Source organism: Petromyzon marinus, chromosome 31 (genome assembly GCF_048934315.1).
Source record: "Petromyzon marinus isolate PM22_M1 ecotype Great Lakes invasive population chromosome 31, UKy_Petmar_22M1.pri1.0, whole genome shotgun sequence".
Classification (NCBI taxonomy): domain Eukaryota; kingdom Metazoa; phylum Chordata; class Hyperoartia; order Petromyzontiformes; family Petromyzontidae; genus Petromyzon; species Petromyzon marinus.
Genome location: NC_133697.1, coordinates 13,498,910 through 13,518,896, shown reverse-complemented (window position 1 = coordinate 13,518,896; position 19,987 = coordinate 13,498,910). Strand labels below are relative to the sequence as shown.

At 47.4% G+C, this 19,987-nt stretch overlaps 1 protein-coding gene across 6 annotated transcripts in view; it reads left to right on the top strand.

Annotated features, from left to right (window-relative positions):
• Nucleotides 1-19,671, top strand: part of MACROD1 (mono-ADP ribosylhydrolase 1) — a 196,239-nt gene extending 176,568 nt beyond the window's left edge. For 4 of the 6 annotated variants that reach the window (XM_076071115.1, XM_076071117.1, XM_076071113.1 and 1 more), the window contains one exon: nt 711-2,309. In XM_076071115.1, coding sequence (XP_075927230.1) covers nt 711-853 — 143 coding nt within the window. In that variant the 3' untranslated portion in view covers nt 854-2,309. Of the gene's footprint in view, nt 1-710; nt 2,310-6,383; nt 6,474-6,626; nt 6,656-10,113 lie in introns of those variants that run through there. The other 2 variants (XM_032964114.2, XM_032964116.2) reach the window with 2 other exon arrangements.
• The last annotated feature ends 316 nt before the right edge of the window (nt 19,672-19,987 follow it).

Sequence of the window (19,987 nt, the reverse complement as noted above, 5' to 3'; positions counted from 1 at the left end):
ACCGATGAGAGTCGGCACATTCCATTTTTGTTTACAGCGACGTTTTGAAGTTGAAACCGAGATGCCTTCAACAGATAAAAAAATAAAAATGCATTCACGCAACACTTTTGGTCTCCCTGCAAATGAAAAGCCGCTCGCTGCTCCTGGAGCGCAGCAAAATCTTTTAACGCTCGCTGCGCATAAATACTTAAAAATTTAATCCGGCGTGTCTAAGCTATGAAATTGCTTGAGCGTAATAATATCCTGTGAAACGTTAAAAAAAGAAGCGTGTGTAACGTTCTGACGTGCAGCAATATCGACTCGTGACCCCAGCGCACGCGTGGGGTTTACGTTAAACCCCAATGGGATATTCACCTCCGGCCGAGAGTCAACTTTAAAAAGAAAGATGCCTCAGAGACTTTAGAATCTTGATTCTCCCCTTGCCCCCCCCCCACTCCCCCTTCTCCCCTATTCCCCTCCATCCCCAGGTTTCTCTCATTAGGTTATCAAACCCAAAATTAAATTTTCATTCTCTCACCCCGACGTGATGTTCCCCCCCCCCCCCCACTTGGCTGGGTATGCGGGGGGGGGGGTTGGGCTCATTTCCCCCCTCGCCGCTTGCATGTGGTTCAGTTTGCGACGGGGACCGTCCTCCGTGAATTTTGACACCCGATTTGTGGTGCGCTGCACCGAGCTCGCGTTTTGTGAAGTTTTTTCATCTTGCTTCTCAGCACCGCCCGCGTCCTTTTTGGGTCACCGCGTCAAGTCGCGCGACGCGCTGCTAGCCGGTCTGCGGCGGGAGCTCCGTCGTGAAGCTGTGACGCCAAACGCATCCTTGCCCCTTCCCCTCCTCCTCCTCCTCCTCGGCGCTTGATCGAGAGCCGTTGGCGCGTGGAACGCGGCGGCGGCGGCGTGGTGGTGGTGATGGTGGGGGGGGGGGGGGGGGCGGTTGGCCCCCCATTGACGGGTAGCGCCTGCGCAACGAGCGGGTTGGGCGGTAGCGGCCATTTTTTTCACCTGGCAGTAAATCCAAGCCTCGCGCGCACGCACGCACCTCGGCGCTTCGCGGTAAACACAATCGGTCAGCCGCTGCCGAGGGGTGGGAAAATAGAAGCATAAAACACCCCCCCCCCTCCCGCCTAATAACTGTGCCCTAAGAGCCCGGCGCTGCGGTAATTGATTTGACCGTCCGTGCATGCGCCCCTGTACCGCGTGAAGCCAGCGTTAGAAACTAAATGGACACCCCCCCCACCCACCCCGCGTGCACACCCCCCCATCCACCCCGCGTGCACACATGTATGTGAAATGATCTATTTAAACACGTGCTTACTCAAATGAGGAGCAGTATAGTGTAACGGTTAGCGCGCTGAGCTTCGAACCCGGTTCGATTCCCGTTCACGGCCAACACCGGTGACGATTATCTGAACCGGTCATGGTGCCTCTTCTAGGTTGACTCGGCCCCAAATGAGTACCTGGTGTGGTGTGCAAACATCGCCCCCTGGGGAGACAAAGGCGGCCGGGCGTGGTGCTGGCCACCCACCCCTCGTGTGCCGTTCCGGTCCTCATAGGTGCTCGCTTAACAGCACTTGCCCCAGAAGTCTGTGCGGGCTATACGGGGGATCTTTGTCTTTGAAATGCTTGCATTTATGTATGCATGTACGTACACCGTTAACAACCGTTAGACACCTCTTTTGTTAGCTATGCAATATTCCTTAAGGACAGGGTACTCGTTCTGTGCAATGTTAACGTGTTTTTGTCTTTGCTTTGCTGCTGCTGCCGTGCTGACACAAAACCACGGATTTGCTCGTGCGAAATAGCCGGGCCATACTGGTTTAACGGAACCATCCGTGTCACTAATCAAATCGGCTTCAATCATTGCCGAAAACCCAACAGTCCTTTGAGTCTCCGCTCTTTCGTCTGCACGCTTGTCTGATGCATTTATATTGTTGTTGTTGTTGTTTCTGCCGCGTTATTGATTGATGTATTCCAATGTTTCACCTGGAAAATCCCTTGAGATGGAAACATCTCATTTGCAAGCGTGTCCAGTGTGTCCATTGATGCGTACCCAGCAAACACGTAATGACACGTGCACACAAATTTTAAATATGTAGCTTATATACCTCACATATACAGTGGACATGCTAGCCCCCTCTATCTTGTGTTCTGCTGTGTCCACAGTCTGAAGTAGCCCGTTTATTGATTTATAATACATAATTTTACACGTAAATATGGTTCCTTTATAATGGTAACTGTTCTTTTTATTCACATCCATTTATTTTACTTGTGCCTGTTCGAAGTGAAAATAAATCCTAGTCTGTTGCGTCGATGTATTATGATGTACTTGTCTATTTTTTTGTGCATCCCAGGGGGATTTATTGAACGTAAAATTGGCTGAAAATATCTAAATATATATATCCAGACAGTCCCTGGGTTGCGGAAGACCTGACTTGCGGAAATCCGAGCGAACGGAAATGCGCCCATAAATCATGTAAAAAAAATACACAGAATTGTTTGCGTCAGTTATGTAAGCACAAGCAGTACATCGCGGTGAGGTTGCGGATGAATACCGAGCAGCGAGGCGTAAGGCGGGCAGCCTTTACGGCTTACCCCAACTTCACTCAGATTAATGTAAATGGGATTTATTTTAGATTTTGATGGGAAATTGTTCAGTTTCTGACACGGAAAATTCGGGTTGCGGATTGTTCTCGGCAACCTAATCCTTCCGTAACCCGGGGACGGTCTGTATAGCATTGCAGAGCTTGGGCAATTGTTGGTAGCGCCAGCTCACTTCCCCCCCCCCCGGCTTCTGCCTGCCAGCTTTATCTTTGATTCCTCGGCGATTACGAGAGATGCAGTTTGCACGTGGGATGGCGCTGAATAAAGCTAACATTTTATTATGATAAATATAAATTTTTGTTCTCATTATGAACAAAAACACCGGCTTCAATGCATTCATTGGTCATGGTGCGTTAAACATGGCGAGCTTGCTCGTGCACATGTAAAGCCTTGGGATGTAAAGTGTGCGGACGTCAAGTATGGCGATGCGTAGGCGTTTGTGGGATTGCAGCGACATTGGGGAAGATGCATCATTAACAAGAGTACACTTTGTCAGCAAGATCGCCGCAGTTTGTTGGATATAATTGTCTCGGCGATGACATTATGAAATGTCTGCTATCGTTCATTAAGTCAACATTTGGCTTCCGTCCTACCAACTCTCGTCTTCAAACAAATGGATAGCGAAATGTCCTCGGAAATTAATATCGCAGAGACATTTAGATACTGCTGACAGGCCTGTACCGTGCTAGGAAACTAATTGTGCCCAACGGTGGTGTATGACAACGCTTTGTTTCAATACGAAAACCTGGTGTCATGTCTTATTGTTTTAGAGTGCACAACTCGTGGTCCTCCCTCAAGTTGCGAGCTCAAATTCGTTTTGGATGTTTAGGCCCGGCCTTCTCTTCGGCTTGTTCGTAAGAGTACCGCCCTGTGGGGAAATCGGCAGTGTTTGTCCTCGAGGGTGGCTAGGAGATGTTAACTCCCTCGCCTGGTATGCAGGAGGTCGGCGGGTTTGATTTCCGACCCCGACTCTTGTATGTTTGGAGTTTGCGTTTTTTTTTTCTCTCCGTGGTCATGTGGATTTTGTCTGCGCGGGTCCTCCGGTTTTCCCCTCCACATTTAGAAACTGGTGTTTAGATTATTTAGATTATTTGGCTACTGCTATAATTTGCAATGCGATAAGCCACTTCGATGAGCTATTTCTTTTGGGGGGGGGGGTTGGGGTGCTTCTCAAAAAGAAGCTAAAATCACTTTATAGCTCAATGGGCTTTTCCTCGTAAAATAGTATTTTTTTCGTGATTTCTTTACCTTTTCCTTTATGTTGCCCTCCTGGTAGGATGCGGATGGTTTAGTTGTATTTGTTTGTGTTTGTGTGATTTCTTTACTTTTATTGTACTTTCCACTTCTATAATGTTTTGTACGGTTTGTTGTAACGTTCTTACCCGCTAAACACGTAGGCTTTCGCGACCAATATCCATAATAGAGGTTTCTTTTTGGGTTAGATCGCGTAAATATATAAATGTGTCGTTGAAACCCGCCACCACCCGACACGGCCAACTAGTAGGGGTTGTCAGGTAAACAGAACATGCCAATTCTTCACTAGTACAGCACACCGGTGTGTTGGAGAGCCAAGCCACAACATTTACAAACCGAGTACGACGTTTCGCCTGTAAATACAACGAGCTTCATCAGGCCGCAGCCAGATTTGTGTAGAAGTCTCACTGTTTCGTTCCTTATATAGAGGCGTAGATGTGTTGACCACCCTTCTTCCTATCTGTTGTGTTTATTAAAATAACCCTACCAACGGTAATCCCTATTGAAGTACGCTGCCCTTTGTAGGCATCAATTTAAGTAACGTATTATTTGACGATTCGCTTCCATGCAGCACCAAGGCGGTAGCTATCTGAACGGTTAAGATTATTTTTTGATTTAAAGCTTTCGTGACTGCAGGGATTCATATTCTTGGTTCTTTCGGTAAAGTCATGTAGAAGGGAAATAATAAAATAATAAAAATATATAATTATTTTGATTTTTATCAGTTTCGCTAGATTCTCTAATTATTCTTGGCCAGTAGTATCTAGTTTTGCACAAACCATCAACATTATCAAAATCAATTGAGTGTCTTTGTTCTGCTACTGCTGACAGTTATGTTTGGGAGAATTTAATATTTCTCTGATGTTCTTTTAGTCTCTTGCTAATCATTCATCCTGTTTCCCCAACATGACATTTACCACACGTGCAATTAATCCTGTACACACCTTCTGTTGATTGCTTCGGTAATACATCTTTCGTACCAGATATTAGATTCTGTATCTTATGTTCCGTGCCAAATCTGACTCGGATGTTTTGTTTTTCAAAACATCTGGCTAGTTTATCAGTTACTCCCCGTAATGTGCATCATTGCAACCGTTCATTTGCAGCGCTTCTTTAACATGTTGGATTTCACTTCTCAGACTGTCACCATCTGACACTTTCTTAGCTGGCTGAATGAGCGTCTTCATAAGAGCAGATTTCTGTGCGGGGTGATGGTGTGACTCTGCATTCAGATAGGCGTCAGTATGCCCTTTCTTTCGGTAAACACTGTGTGTTCTTACCCGCCCCCTACTGAACATTTGTGATAAAGAGCTTTATAGCTCATTTGATTCCTCCAGTATAAATACACATTCTTATTCTGAGTTAAGCCCCAGAAATGTGGAATTTCCTCCGGGGGCTCGGGGGGAACCCAGACACGAGCACTGCCCTGCGCTCATTTAATTCGAGAAACATTGGGGGCTTTAAAAAAAATGTAACGTTAGAGTACCTGTAGAGACTGCAGTTGTGACTGCAACGTTTAATGTGATGCAAGAAATACGCACTCAAGACGAATGTCGAGTGTCTAGACCGGGGGTTGGCAACCACAATAACCAGAAGAGGCAATTTCTTTTCGAATTCGGTGGAAAAAAAATACAACTTAATATTTCAAGAGTCGCAATGCACCCGTGTGGTGAATACGAGACGGTGGTGGCCCTTCATAAATAACGATCACGAAGCAGTCCTTGAAGAGCCGCGTGCGGCTCCGGAGCCGCAGGGTGCCGACCCCTCGTCTAGACAAATGGTCGCGGCGTAGGTGGAATCTTAAGTTAAGAATGCCCATGGCTGCGCTTTGAGAAAGCGCGCGAGCGTTGCATAGAATCTGGGTGTGAAAATTCGAACATCCACCGAAGATGAATGCAGATCTTCGAGTGTAGCGGCATAATAGTGTTCGTCCGCCTGGTCGCCAGAGTCGTCGAACACACACACACACACAAAAACACATTCGAATAGATTCAGTCTGGCCAAGAACTGATCTGAACACTAAATGTTTCCGCTATATTGAACGACTGTGAACTTTGCAACGAGTAATTTTTTACGCAGTGCTTATGGAGGACAACAACAACCCAGCTTCCGGGACTCGTAATGAAGGCCGTTTAGAGTGAATGTTAACACGACTCCCCCGGTGCCACGGTGGCAAGATGTTAATTACCTCGCCTGGTATACAGGAGGTTGTAGGTTCGATTCCGAGCCTGATGCCTGCTGTACATTTGGAGTTTGCGTGTTCTCTCAACCCCCCCCCCTTTGTTTTTTCCTTCCACATTTCAAATCAATGTGCGTGTAGAGTATTTTCCTGTTATAAATTTCCACGTGAAAAGCCACTTGTGATGGCCAGGTCGCTTCTGTAAAAGGAGCTGCGTAGCTAAGTGGGCCTTACCATGTCAAATAAATTGTCAAAGAAGTTTTTTTTTGTCGTTGTTGAAGCGCTTGCCCCCAAACAGTCTGTTAAGGCTGCAACGGGGCGGGGGGGGGGTGGTGTCTTTGTCTTTCGTGCACAGACAGAGACCCTAAGGATGTAGAGGAAGACGAGGCGAAGGACGAGGACATGCCCAGCCAGGACACGGACAGCGACCCCACCAAGACGAGCGGTACAACGCCTGCTGCCCTCGCTTGCTTCCACGCCTGATCACGCGCAGCGCAGCGCCGATTCGCTTGGCAAGCGGGCCTGCCGTTGCGTCCCGCGTATTTTGCGCAAACCCTAACACGATGATTGTTGTTGTTGTTGTTGTTTTTGTCTGCAGCACCAAAATGCGTTTCGAAGATCTAAACGGTATTACATTTTTTTGTTCTTTTAATTTTGTGGGGGGTTTTTTTTTGTTGGCGTTTAATCAATTGTCTTTTTTTAAGTGACGACGTGTCCTTGTAGGTAGTGCTCCCGTCACTGAAGCCCAGCGTGATCCTTTCCCCGAGTTCCACGGAAGCTTCCAGGGGCCTAACAATTCCATCGATTGACCGATTAACATGGGCTATTAAGCTCCCGGTATATGCTTGGAATCAAGTGCGTGAGAATCGATGTTTAGTTTGTGAGTCGTATGTGTTGTACAGAATACTATACGCTGTAGGGAATGTAATATCGCTACAATCTGTGTGTAACTATCTCGCGCTGTTCGGTCTGATTAATGCTTCGTTAAACATTGATGGAATGTTCGCGGGTACGGGTTCATCACGCTTGTAAAAAAGAAACAAATGTCTGAAAACGTCTCTACATGGTGGCAGCTGGTTGACTCGTTCGCTGCTCCTTACTCATTGAGGGTCAGGGACTCGGTTTTCCACATGACCACGAAGACTTCGCCGAGCAATCCGATTATTTGAAGGGGCAAAAAAGACAGATGACGCATTCTAAGTCTTCACCCCCCCCCCCAATTCTATGCAGGTAAACAATGATTCGTAATAGATTTTTGGGGTAAGTAACGTAACGATCTGGCCAGGTGTCTGTTGTAAGGCCCTCCACCACCCGTCTTGGCCGAACAAATGAACAAGTGTCTGTTATTGTTTCAGCTCGTACACCGCTAAGTTGAAGAATTCTTTCAATCGAATGTATCAGTTAGACGCGATGTTTTCCTTGAATTGAGGCCAAGCACCTTCAGGAAAATCCAGGAAGTCGGCGTGAATTCCAGGAAGTCCAAATAACCATGTCACTTGAACCCTGCTTATTAAATAGGTGTCAGTCACGACCTCAGAGCAGCAACCAATCTGATTGAACCCACGCTAGAAAATTAACCAGTCTTAAAATCGAGAGGTTGACCACATCCATGTGCTCGCATTGCTGCCTCAACAACATCGATGATAATTCCGTTTGTGATATAGTCGCGTCCGTTGTGTCACGATCGCGGACCGACCCGCGGGAATCGGCAGCTCGTGGTCCTTGAGTCGGTCGCCCGCCCGCCCGCCAGCGCAGCAGCCGCCTGCTGGGTTCAACTCGGGTTCAGCGTGTGACCTACCCCGCCGCGTGGAATGCGAGCCATCGGCATTGCGACGGCGGTGGCAGTCAGCCGTCTCGATTGTTAACCCCCCCCCCCACCCTCGTCACTCAGCTAGTCTACCGGAACTGAAATGCCAAATTAAGCGCCAATGCCACTCATCACCAGCAGTGAATGTAGGCGGAGGTTTGCTCAGTGCGATTTGAGGGAGTGACTGCATAGCGTTTGTGTCCGTGTCTTTGTGTCCGTGTAGGCCGGGCGTAGTGCTGCCCTCTCCCCCACCCCGCTTGTGTGCCGTGCCGGCATTCGTAGGTGCTCGCAAACAGCACTTGCCCCAACAGCCTGTTAAGGCTAAACGGGGGATGTTTGCCTTTGTCTGTGTAAGTGCTGACCACACCTCGCCCCTTCGGGTGCTGCGCGGGTCTTATTAGCTCTTCACGAGCAGCACCTGCGCCTGTTGTCTGCAGGACTAAAATGAGAGGTGGTTGAATTTTTTAATGCGTATGCATTGTGTGTGTGTGTGCATACTGTGTGTGGGGTGCGGTTAGTGTATGTAAATAATTTGTGTGGGGAGCGGCAGTGCAGTGGTCAGTGCAGTGGGCAGCGCACTGCTCTGTGAACCCGGCGACCCGACCTCAATTCCCGATCACAGCCATCATCGGTGATGAATGTCTGAACCGTCCCAGGGCCTTTCCTAGGTTGACTCACCATTAAATGGGTACCTGGTGCGGTCTGTTTAAATCACCGGCGATGCAGAGATAGAGGCGGCCGCTCTTGGTGCTGGCCACCCACACTGTCATATGTCCTGCCGGCTTTAATAGGTGCTCGCTTAACAGCATTTGTCCCAACAAACTATTACAATCTACATGGGGGAGTTTTGTCTTTGTAGACATTTGTCTGCATTGAGGTAGATCACCCCTTCCCATTTACTCCTTCGACAGGCTAAAGCAGCTTTCCTTTTGCCAGACTTTGTAGTGATTTTTGTATATCATGAAAAGTGTCCAATTAAATACAGAAGCTTACTTTTATCTATGCCTACATACACGCATTTATAAATATGGGATCGTACGTTCCCTTCACACATACATACGGTGTGAGGTTTGTAATGTGTGCTATGTGTGCTATGCGATTTGTCCGTAACCTACACGGGCATGCGTACACGTCGCAGTCTTTCTTAAGATGAGTTAATGCTCTCGGCAGCTGATGAGAACATCGGTCAGCTGGAAAAAAATGTGAGCAGGTGAAACAAAACTAAGGTGGAAGGTGTGCGTGTATATGTGTCCACGATGTCATAGGCAAGGCCGCACACACAACGATGGCACTGGTGGGGGAGGGCTACATTGTCCAGACGATGACTAGAATGTGTGAAGCCGCCAAGGATGTTGCGTGTTGCTTTCTTGCTGTGGAATTTGAAATGACTAAACCGTCAGTGAAATAAGATGTATCCATTTGTTGCGTGACATGCATTGCATTGAGGGCCATTATTAACACGATTCCACAAAGCTTGTGTGTATCTCAGGTTTGCGTAATTATTTGGCTCTGGGTGGAACGGTGGTGTAGCGGTTAGCACATTGCACTACGAGCCCGGCCGCCTGAGTTTGATTCCCGGCCAACGCTAATGCGAGTGGCGTCTGAACCAGTCCTGGGTTCTTCCCCACCCCTAACCCAATGCGCACTGACCAGCATGGTGAAGTATGGTCAAACGATTCCCATGACCGACACAGCATAGGAAGGCCTTCTTCATGCAACAATGGATTGACAAAGGGCTATGCGTTATTATTGTTTCGTGGTCTAATAGTAAGAGTACCGTCATTTATTTCCAGCAAAGCTTCGTTGAGTCCCAAAGACCCTTTTATTTGTAGGATTCTGTATGGAGTTGTTGGTCATTTCCCTGTTTTAAGTCGTGAGAGAAGTTGTGTTCACGTGAGTGAAAACCCCGAGCAGCGCCCCGTGGGACACAAACAATTACAACGAAGCAACACTCAAAGGTCCAAACAGATGGGTTTACGAAACCCTCGTTTCTACCGCTCTCTACTCGGTGGCTACCTTGCAGCAGCCGAGGGGAGTGGAGAGTTTCATAAGCTCTCCTTGATCCAGCGACCTTTGGACGATGGATGAGAATGCCGGCGGTGGTGGATGGGAATGCAATCGGTGGTGGACGTGAACGCCGCCGGTGGTGGACGGGGACGCCACCGGTGGGCTTGCTTGCGCTTGTCTTTCATGTGGTATCCACTGCACTGGCCCTGTCGTCGGATCTCTGTGTTTAATTCGATATCTCTGTTGTGTTTCCTTGACCCCTGCCCTGCAGATTAATCAAGGAGAGGGACGTTTTCCACGGCTACAGCAAAGCAAATGTGATAGGCATACTGTGCGCACAATTATAATCCAGCACAGAGGTAACGTTGGTCACATGTTCACTCCTCTTAGCAGTGAACATACGTACATAGGCTTGGGATATATTTTGGTTGCACTGTTACGAATTAAAGTAAAAATTCAAGCCTGACAATGTTGTGTACCCACAAAAAAAAAGGAATTTTCCACAACATTTGGTTTCTCTTTTTCAGTCGCTTCCAGTTTTTCTTTGGCAACGTTCCATTGCGCTCTTAGTTTTCCAGCTACGTTGCTGATGTTCGCAAAATCTCGCACGGTACATTCAGCTGAAAAGTTTGGCGGTGTTTTGCTGTGACCAGCGACGTTGGGGAGAGATCGTAAATGCAACCTTTGGCGGGTTCACTCTGTCGAAGGTGTGAATCTGTTCCCAGGACGTTTACTGGTCTGATGTGACACCAAGACCTGTTTTGTGACATTTATTCGGCGATGGAAAAATATTGAGGACCTTTGATGGACTTGCGTTTAGGACTTCAATTAAATTAAAGAGAAAAAATGCTGGTTCCGGTTCCGTAAACTTGGTTATTGTTCCAAGTTTAGTTTTGTGTAACTTGAATAATAACCGCTGCCAGCTATTCTATATTTCGTTTCAGATTAGGTTAATATACCGGTAAAAAAGGAATAAAACGCATGCAATTAGTTACAGTGAGGGAAAAAAGTATTTGATCCCCTGCTGATTTTGTACGCTTGCCCACTGAAATTAATGGTAGGTTTATTTGAACAGTGAGAGACAGAATAACAACAACAACATCCAGAAAAACGCATGTCAAAAATGTTATAAATTGATTTGCATTTTAATGAGGGAAATAAGTATTTGACCCCTCTGCAAAACATGACTTAGTGCTTGGTGGCAAAACTCTTGTTGGCAATCACAGAGGTCAGACGTTTCTTGTAGTTGGCCACCAGGTTTGCACACATCTCAGGAGGGATTTTGACCCAATCCTCTTTGCAGATCTTCTCCAAGTCATTAAGGTTTCGAGGCTGACGTTTGGCAACTCGAACCTTCAGCTCCCTCCACAGATTTTCTATGGGATTAAGGTCTGGAGACTGGCTAGGCCACTCCAGGACCTTAATGTGCTTCTTCTTGAGCCACTCCTTTGTTGCCTTGGCCGTGTGTTTTGGGTCATTGTCATGCTGGAATACCCATCCACGACTAATTTTCAATGCCCTGGCTGAGGGAAGGAGGTTCTCACCCAAGATTTCACGGTACATGGCCCCGTCCATCGTCCCTTTGATGCGGTGAAGTTGTCCTCTCCCCTTAGCAGAAAAACACCCCCAAAGCATAACGTTTCCACCTCCATGTTTGACGGTGGGGATGGTGTTCTTGGGGTCATAGGCAGCATTCCTCCTCCTCCAAACACGGCGAGTTGAGTTGATGCCAAAGAGCTCCATTTTGGTCTCATCTGACCACAACACTTTCACCCAGTTGTCCTCTGAATCATTCAGATGTTCATTGGCAAACTTCATACGGGCATGTATATGTGCTTTCTTGAGTAGGGGGACCTTGCGGGTGCTGCAGGATTTCAGTCCTTCACGGCGTAGTGTGTTAGCAATTGTTTTCTTGGCGACTGGTCCCAGCTGCCTTGAGATCATTGACAAGATCCTCCCGTGTAGTTCTGGGCTGATTCCTCACCGTTCTTATAATCATGAGAACGGTGAGGAACTCCACGAGGTGAGATCTTGCATGGAGCCCTAGGCCGAGGGAGATTGACAGTTCTTTTGTGTTTCTTCCATTTGCAAATAATCGCACCAACTGCTGTCACCTTCTCACCAAGCTGCTTGGCAATGGTCTTGTAGCCCATTCCAGCCTTGTGTAGGTCTACAATCTTGTCCCTGACATCCTTGGAGAGCTCTTTGGTCTTGGCCATGGTGGAGAGTTTGGAATCTGATGGATTGATTGCTTCTGTGGACAGGTGTCTTTTATACAGGTAACAAGCTGAGATTAGGAGCACTCCCTTTAAGAGTGTGCTCCTAATCTCAGCTCATTACCTGTATAAAAGACACCTGGGAGCCAGAAATCTGTCTAATTGAGAGGGGGTCAAATACTTATTTACCTCATTAAAATGCAAATCAATTTATAACATTTTAACATGCGTTTTTCTGGATTTTTTTGTTATTCTGTCTCTCACTGTTCAAATAAACCTACCATTAAAATTATAGACTGATCATTTCTTTGTCATTGGGCAAACGTACAAAATCAGCAGGGGATCAAATACTTTTTTCCCCCACTGTATTTTAACGGGTTAAATGATGACAAAAATTAACGATCTTTTAAATGATGATTATGGCTGATGGAAAGTGACTATCGGGCAAACCCTCACAGACCTTAATCACAAGACAAAGTGTAAACCGCTTCAAAGTGCAAATCGTGTTACGTTCATGTTAATTTAACTGTTTGGGAAAATTCAGTACCATGCAATGAACGGGCTTGGACAAATAATACCGTTAGAATGGATTAACGTTTGATTCATCTGCTCCAAATATTCACATCTAGTTTTACACGTACAATTAGATTTGTGAGCCTGAAAAAATAATATATTTCCATCTGCTTGTACGTGTACAACTCGTGTTCATGACATGTGCTTCCCCACTGTTGAGTCTGTTTGCAACACAAAGGCAAATCAACTCTCCCGATGGCGACTCGAAACAAATCGGTCGCATCGTGCGGAGGTGAATAGCCAGAGTGGATTTGTTGACGGATCAAAAAAAAAAGCGTGGTGGTTTGATTTTGTCTGAAACGACCTCGAGAGAGTGGGAAGCCCCGTCGGATAATGCCTCTCACTTTACATTCGTGGCGACGTAATCTTTCCGGAACGTGAGTCCGAGCATACCAGCAGTCGGCAGCTGTTCTTCTGGAACTGAAATTGGAGCGAATTAACCCTTTTCCGTTCCGATGACGTACGTGTACAGTCTCTTCTGAGTCCGTTCCGATGAGCTTTATCGGTACCGAGGCTCCCACAAGGCCATGCGGGAGGGCGTGTGGCACAGTTTGGCGCCAGCTACCTTAGAGTGCGGAATTTGTATCGCTACAGTTCTCTGCGGCGAGTGCAGCGTCTTTAAAAAAACAACGGCGCCCCGCCTCAATTAAATTGACGCTGAATCGTTTTTGCGCATTTCGAAATTCATCGGTGAATGGGACCCACTCTGCAACTTGCAGTCATCTCCAATTGGGAAAGGGTTGATAGGCAATTAATGGTTGCCTTGCCACCAAGCGTACATTTCCGTCTCTCAATGATAAAACAAACAAATGGGCAAAGTAATATTTTTGCGCATTCCAAAATGCGATTCACATGAACGTGTGTACTGCGCGGTGTTTTCCACAATGTTAACGTGTGAATGTGCTTGGCAATCATTTTGGATACCGTCAGCCAAATTGAATTGCGGGATGTGATGGGTTTGGGGGGTGGACCGCTCTTTGGAGTGATCGGCGTGCCCAACGCAGTGCAGCGGGAACGAGGAATCGCCGCACAACGAGGAATCGCCGCACAACGAGGAATCGCCGCACAACGAGGAATCGCCGCACAACGAGTCGCGGAGAGAAACCGCGCTCGCCGCTGCTCGTCCCGTCCAGTAAAATGGGGGGGGGGGGGGGGGGGAGCGCTGCAATTCGTGGAGCGGCGGGCAAAAGACTCGCACGTGAACACGCGCGCTCACATCTTGTGAAGATGCAGAGGGGCGCTTGCCCTTGGAAATTTCGCTCAATTGCCAATAACCCGTACCCTGCGGAACACATTTATTTAAACGCTGTCATCAAAGGACCTGAACTACGCATACCCAAAGCTGGAGGAAAGGGGGGAGGGGGGTGGTGGCATTTAACCGTTGGAGAAATCCTCACAAACACGGGGGCAGCCATGCTGAGTACATGAATTCAAACGTTTAATGTTTTCACGAAACCTATTATTTTTTTCTGCGTCGCTCCATGACTGATCCATTCATCCATCCACACGTGTCTGTGCCTATTCCAAAAGTGTAACCTCTTTATATTTTGTGTAATGTAATTCCAGGCCCTTCGGGAGCTTATGGAATCGTGTTTTGCTTTGTGACAAGTCGCGTGATCTTTGATGAGAACCACGAATAGCAGATGCGTCGTGTCAAAGATATACAGAGGCTGCCTTAAAAAAAAAACAACAAAAAAAACCCCATCGTCAACTCGAATTTGCGGGCGGCCGTTCACTTGCGCTGAACACTGAACATTTGACCCAGAGTTGTGCACAAGCGAAGGACCGCGCGTTCAGTGTGGCGAGGCGGAGTCTGTCGTTTGGCGTGGTTTTAATTATCCGTTCAGTGGAAGGCATCGCTCTGCTCATTCGGCAGAATATTTATTTATGGTTTATTTCGATTGCATTGCTTTTTGGCATCTCTTACGTTTTAATTTTCTTGACTTTTTTTGTGGTTTGGTGTTTTTCTAACGACGAGACGGGACGATGGTGCCAAACTTCCTGCCCGTGCGGGGCGTGCGTTTCGAACCGTGCGGACAACTCGATAGGTTGCTTGCAAGCACGCTAACTCGATTTGTTTCAATATCGCATCCTGTTGAGATGTAGCCTGACAGTTAATATTTAATGGTGGGGCACCAGTCGACTTTATCAGATGTATTATATATACTTAATTACATACAGATACCAATTATGTAGACTATATTTAAATCTACCCCCTGCATCCCAGCGCTGAAACACTACACGAGCATCAAAAACACTAAAGTGATTATGAATTTTAAAACAAAGTGAAGCAATGAAACATTAAAGAAATATTAAACGTGAATGAAGAAAAGGCAATTTACTCCTAGGATAAAAAGTAGTTATGATGCAGCGCTCATCTGCGAAAAAGCTTGCCACGGTTTTTTGTGCTCCCACCCCGCACGCGTTTTTGAAGCCGACGTTAAAAGGTAAAAAAAAAACACAGCGACAACGAACGCAACTTGGAAACATTTTGCTCGGAGATTCTGTCGCGCGGCCAACGGCGCAAGCGCCGTCGTCATCCACATGGCCGGCCGGGTGCGACGAACGCTCTCGCCGGCTGGGCCGGCCGGCCGGCCCGCGCCCCCCCGCCCGCCCGCCGATGAAGCACCGCTTCTTCCGCGCGTTCCATCGCAGCGAGCGACGGGCGTCGCGGGCGGCCGTGGTGGGGGACGACGCAGTGGCGGCGCCCCTTGAAGGCCCAGGGCGTCGAGAGAGAGAGAGCGCGAGGCACTCGCTTCATTTTCATTTCACATTTCTCGAGTTAGGATTTATCCTGCGATTCGTGGTGGCGGTGGGGGCGGGGTTTGTTTGGTCCACATTAAGACTTTAAATGTTTGTTGGGAGTTTCTTGTTGTTTTCTGCGAAAATAACTTTTGTTAAAGCTGACCCGGCTAAAATGTTAAAACAAAAAAAAATGTTATCAAATGATTTGGGGGAGGGGGGGGGGCGTATCGGGTTAACCTTTGCTTGACAGTGAGCGGACTAACACAGCTTCGCTTGTGATCATCACTCGTGGAAGGCTATTCTTTGTGTGTGTGTGGGGGGGGGTAAAATAAACTTCCAATAAATAAACTTATACGCAAAAGCATTTCTTCCAACGGGGCTCAGTGCAACCTGGGTTTGTGTGATGAGGTCGGTGCACCCCGGTGTTTGTTCATAAGTCTTATCTCGAGCCTAGGGCTTTAGGTGTCCACGATAACTTAAACAAAAAAAATCCTGCAGATAAATGCTCTATATTTGTTCATGCTGTTTAAGTTAAACGTTGTACCCAGCGGTCCATTAAAAAAAAAAATTATTTTTGTTTTGTTCGGTTAATCCCTAATCATCGTGGTTTAGCGTGCATTGGTAAAGAAAAAACACAAATCGAAAGAGCGATCAAAACACTTGCCCTCTGCATTCATTGTGGATTTATGTTCCGTGACTTACTGTTTTGCTGTGATTGCATTCGTTCGAATACTGCGGGCTTGGTTTGGTGCTCAGTTTCTGTCTCCTTGCGCCTTTGGTCATTCGTTATTGTCTGCGATTTGTGTTTGTATTCGTGTAGTTTTCATCACGAGAAGCGTGGTCTCTGTACTACAATCCTCGCTGCTTTCAAATTAACAGAACAAACCGCGTCTCACTGTGTTAGACCATTGATGCACTGCCTAATTTAGGTTCTAGCAGTTGTTGTTGTTCTTCTTTATGACTTCCCTGGCAACCCGTTGGTGGTAGGTTTTGTTCTCATTAGCCCAATGGTGCCTCGTTTGAACGTGTAAAATAAAGACTGAGCCGTGTTTAAAAGAAAAAATCGAAGCGAATACAAAGTGAACGAGAAATAAAAAACCGTGCAGGCTCAAGAACCCCGATCTCATAACGTATCGCTTAGAAAATTACTTTGACATGTAATTAGCCAGAGGGGGCCCTCCTACCTTACCTTCGTTTAAAAGTGAAACCTAGTCATCCGAGCAGTATTCTCCTAACCGGCGTGGTTTCAACGAGAGGGAGTCGCACGTCCTGCGATACGGTTGGTTGTGAGCGTGTGGCCATTGTCTTGGGCGCACAGAATCGATGTCACGTGGGGTCGCGGTGCGATGCTTCGTCACGATCCGGTGGCTTTGAGATGCCGTTTCCGGGGGCAGGGGTGGGGGAACAGTGTGCCAGGTGTCGTAACTACTTTCGTGAATACATTTGGGGGGGGGGGGGATGCTTGGTTGTTGTGAAGTCACCAGGAGCTGTGTCCTGGCATTGATCAGTGGCATTTCAGGGATTTAATCGTGATTAAAAACTAAAAGTTGAGAAAAAAATTACAACGGCATCTGTGGTGTGGTCTGATGTGGCGGGCGAAATCTTGCATGTCCTCACACGATACTCGAACAACCTCGAGAGAGAGTATAGAGAGATAACATGAAATGCGGTGAATTATTTATATTAATTTATATTTCAACCAACGTCAAATTAAAGCAAAAAAAATGCATTGAAGTTTTCGTAAACGCACACCTTTGCAAGATTTCAAATGACTAATTCAAATGCACCGAGCTGTTGAAGCACTTCATCCTCCTTACGCATGGGACATTAACGAACATCTGAAATGGCCCGTTTTGTGATTCGGCCCGCTGACGCCAGGACGATTCCCCGCCATGCCCCAAGGCCACGGCCTGAACCCTGGGTGATCCTCGGGTGAAGTTTTAAATCTGCCAAGTGGCCCCTTGTTGTCGTAGCCTGTCCCGCGGAGTGTTTTCACTTGGTGGGGGGGGGGGGACTAACTTGAGCACTTGGATTGTCAGAAGTAGTCCCGTCTGCAAGCGGCGGTTTGAGGGCATTCGCAGCTGGCCAACACGAACCCTTGCTTGTTCTCGGTACGCCGTGAACCACGGTCGCACGCAAATGCGCATCTTGATGTTCACACCCGGGTGTGCCTGCCCCCCCCCTCCTCCCCCCCCCCCCAATATGTCAGGGGTGGCTGTTTTTGTACCCCCGGTACCCTAATGGCGCTAATCGTGTCGGTTGTTCACGGAGTTGCGGGTGTAAGCATCGTATATACCACGCAGTCTGGGTTTCATTTTCCTCGGTAAGACAAGGCGAAGGGACAAACCGGGGGAGACGTGTTGTGAAGCGCAGTGTTTCGAGTGTGCCAGTGCACACGTTCAGCAATATGCAAGGAAACAAAGTAATGCGTTTTAATTAAACGCACAAGCAGGCTTTGTAGTGGTAGATGATGTAATCCTTTACAGGATATATCAGGCGCGTTACTCATCTAGAGTAGGGTTAGGTTAGGTAACGACCCGAATCCGACCAAGTGCCACGGTGATTAGAGAGTGCGGCTCCCAATTAGAAGGTGGCAGCTTTGCATTCTGGTTGGGGGGCCGACTGATCTCCCCCCCCCCCCGCTCCACCGCTATTCCTCCGGGTTCCATAAAAATGTGTGCCACCTTGTGGAAAGTCATCGACGTGTTGTCCGCCGCACAAAACCCATGATTGCCATAGGAATGTGGAATTTCCACAGTCTTAAGCACCACCGCCCCATTACGCCCGTTTGGTGAAAAGCCACCACGTCGACGTCAGATGCCTGAAATGTCACGCGGATTTATAAAAATTTGGAGCGGAATTATTTGAAGGTAAAAAAAGCAAGTGCTAAAGTAGTCCCCTTGGCCCAAGTGACACACTCCTGGATGCCAGTGAATGTCTCGTTCTGAATTGTAAAATAATCTTCCGTCGATTCAACTCCCCCCACCTCCAGCCTCTGATTATATTTTAATATTCTTGGTTGTGAAACGTTATACCGCCGTGCTCTTCGATTGACCGCAATAACTGGCGACCGTTAACTTTTTAACGGATCCACCTTTACCCAGTTGGATTAGTCGAGACGTAGTGACTTGTTTATCCCCTAAGCCCTGGAAACACACCCAGCCCACTCGTCTTGATCTCTCCTTTGAAATGTCATTCCAAGAGACCGGTTTTCAGGCCACTTTTTAAACAGATTCCAATTGTGTTCGGCTCTTGGCTTTGTTTGAAGGCGGCTGGTGATTAAGCCAAAAAATAGAAGTTCGAGAATTCAGTCGCACGGTTGTCTTGTTTAAAAAAAAATGCACCTGGCCTAAAAGTGGACTTAACAAAACAAACTCTGTCCATCCGTAGTGGCTAATTCAACAGGCAGGAAGATGCATGGAGACCAGAAACAATATAATAATAAAAAGATGTGTTAAACGGCAAAGCATAGCGACAATCCCAGCAGCTGTTGCACGTCAAGATGACGTAACAATTAGTGCACGTCACAATGCACGCGGAGCCACGTGTGATGGCTACAGTGTGGCTCACGTGTCGTGCTGGGGATGACGCCGGTGCACATTTTGCCTTGGCTGTGTTCCCACCGCTTCCGAAATTAACGAGAAGCAAAAAAAACCTCGGGCTCGTTTAAAGAGCTCTCGTGGCCATCGCAAAGGCCGCCTGCAAAAAAAAAAGATGTGCGCAGTGATGATCGTCGTCCTCTTGACGCGCAAAGTATGCTCGGGTATGCTCGGTGTGTCACGTTACATTTTGCAGCTCAAGATACCTTTTGCATTTGTATTCTTATCGAACTGACGTCGAGAAAAGATGGCTTTGTAAGAGTTCTTATTACTTTTATTGATCCGAAATGTTCAAATGTGGATACTTTCCGCAGCCGTTGCTGCGCGCAAACTCGCCGCGGGTCCATTCGAATATTCATTTCTGAAACACGCACTATTTCTGTTCTTTTGGGATGGTGTAAAAAAAAGAAGTTTCCTCTTCGTGTCCATGCCGCAAATCCTAAATGTTGGTCTCCTGGAGGCGATGTTTCAAGTCCGAGAGGGGGGAGGAGGAGGGTACGGCTCTGGTGTTGCTCCTCTGTCGCCACCGAAGTTATCCGCAGCGGATTGTTGGGAACCCTCCCACCAGTGACGCTAAATAATGATCGCGAGCTCGACTTTCCGCACGCGTGAGCTTCTGACTTGCTTTGCATGCATGTGGCTTATTTACGACCTTGTTTGGTGATTGTTATAAAAAAATAAATGTTGGGAAATCGATGCGTGGTCATTCCCCCCCACCCCCCCCCACCGGTTCGTGTAAACAAATGTCGTCCGCCGAATGTTCTGATGTGTTATTCTCCGCTAAGTTATCGGTGTTCTAAACCAATGTTTGTGATCGTGGTTGATGATTCTGTTGGTCGGGCGGGGGGGGGGTGAAGATGTCACTTGCAGTGACGATGTCGGTGATGTTCTTGCGATGGTGACGAGCTCGCGATTATGTGCATCTCCACCACCACCAGTATGGGCTTCCTCGCGAGTTATTTTGAACAGACTGCATCTCTTGTCACATTAGTTTCGCTGGATGCTTCATTTG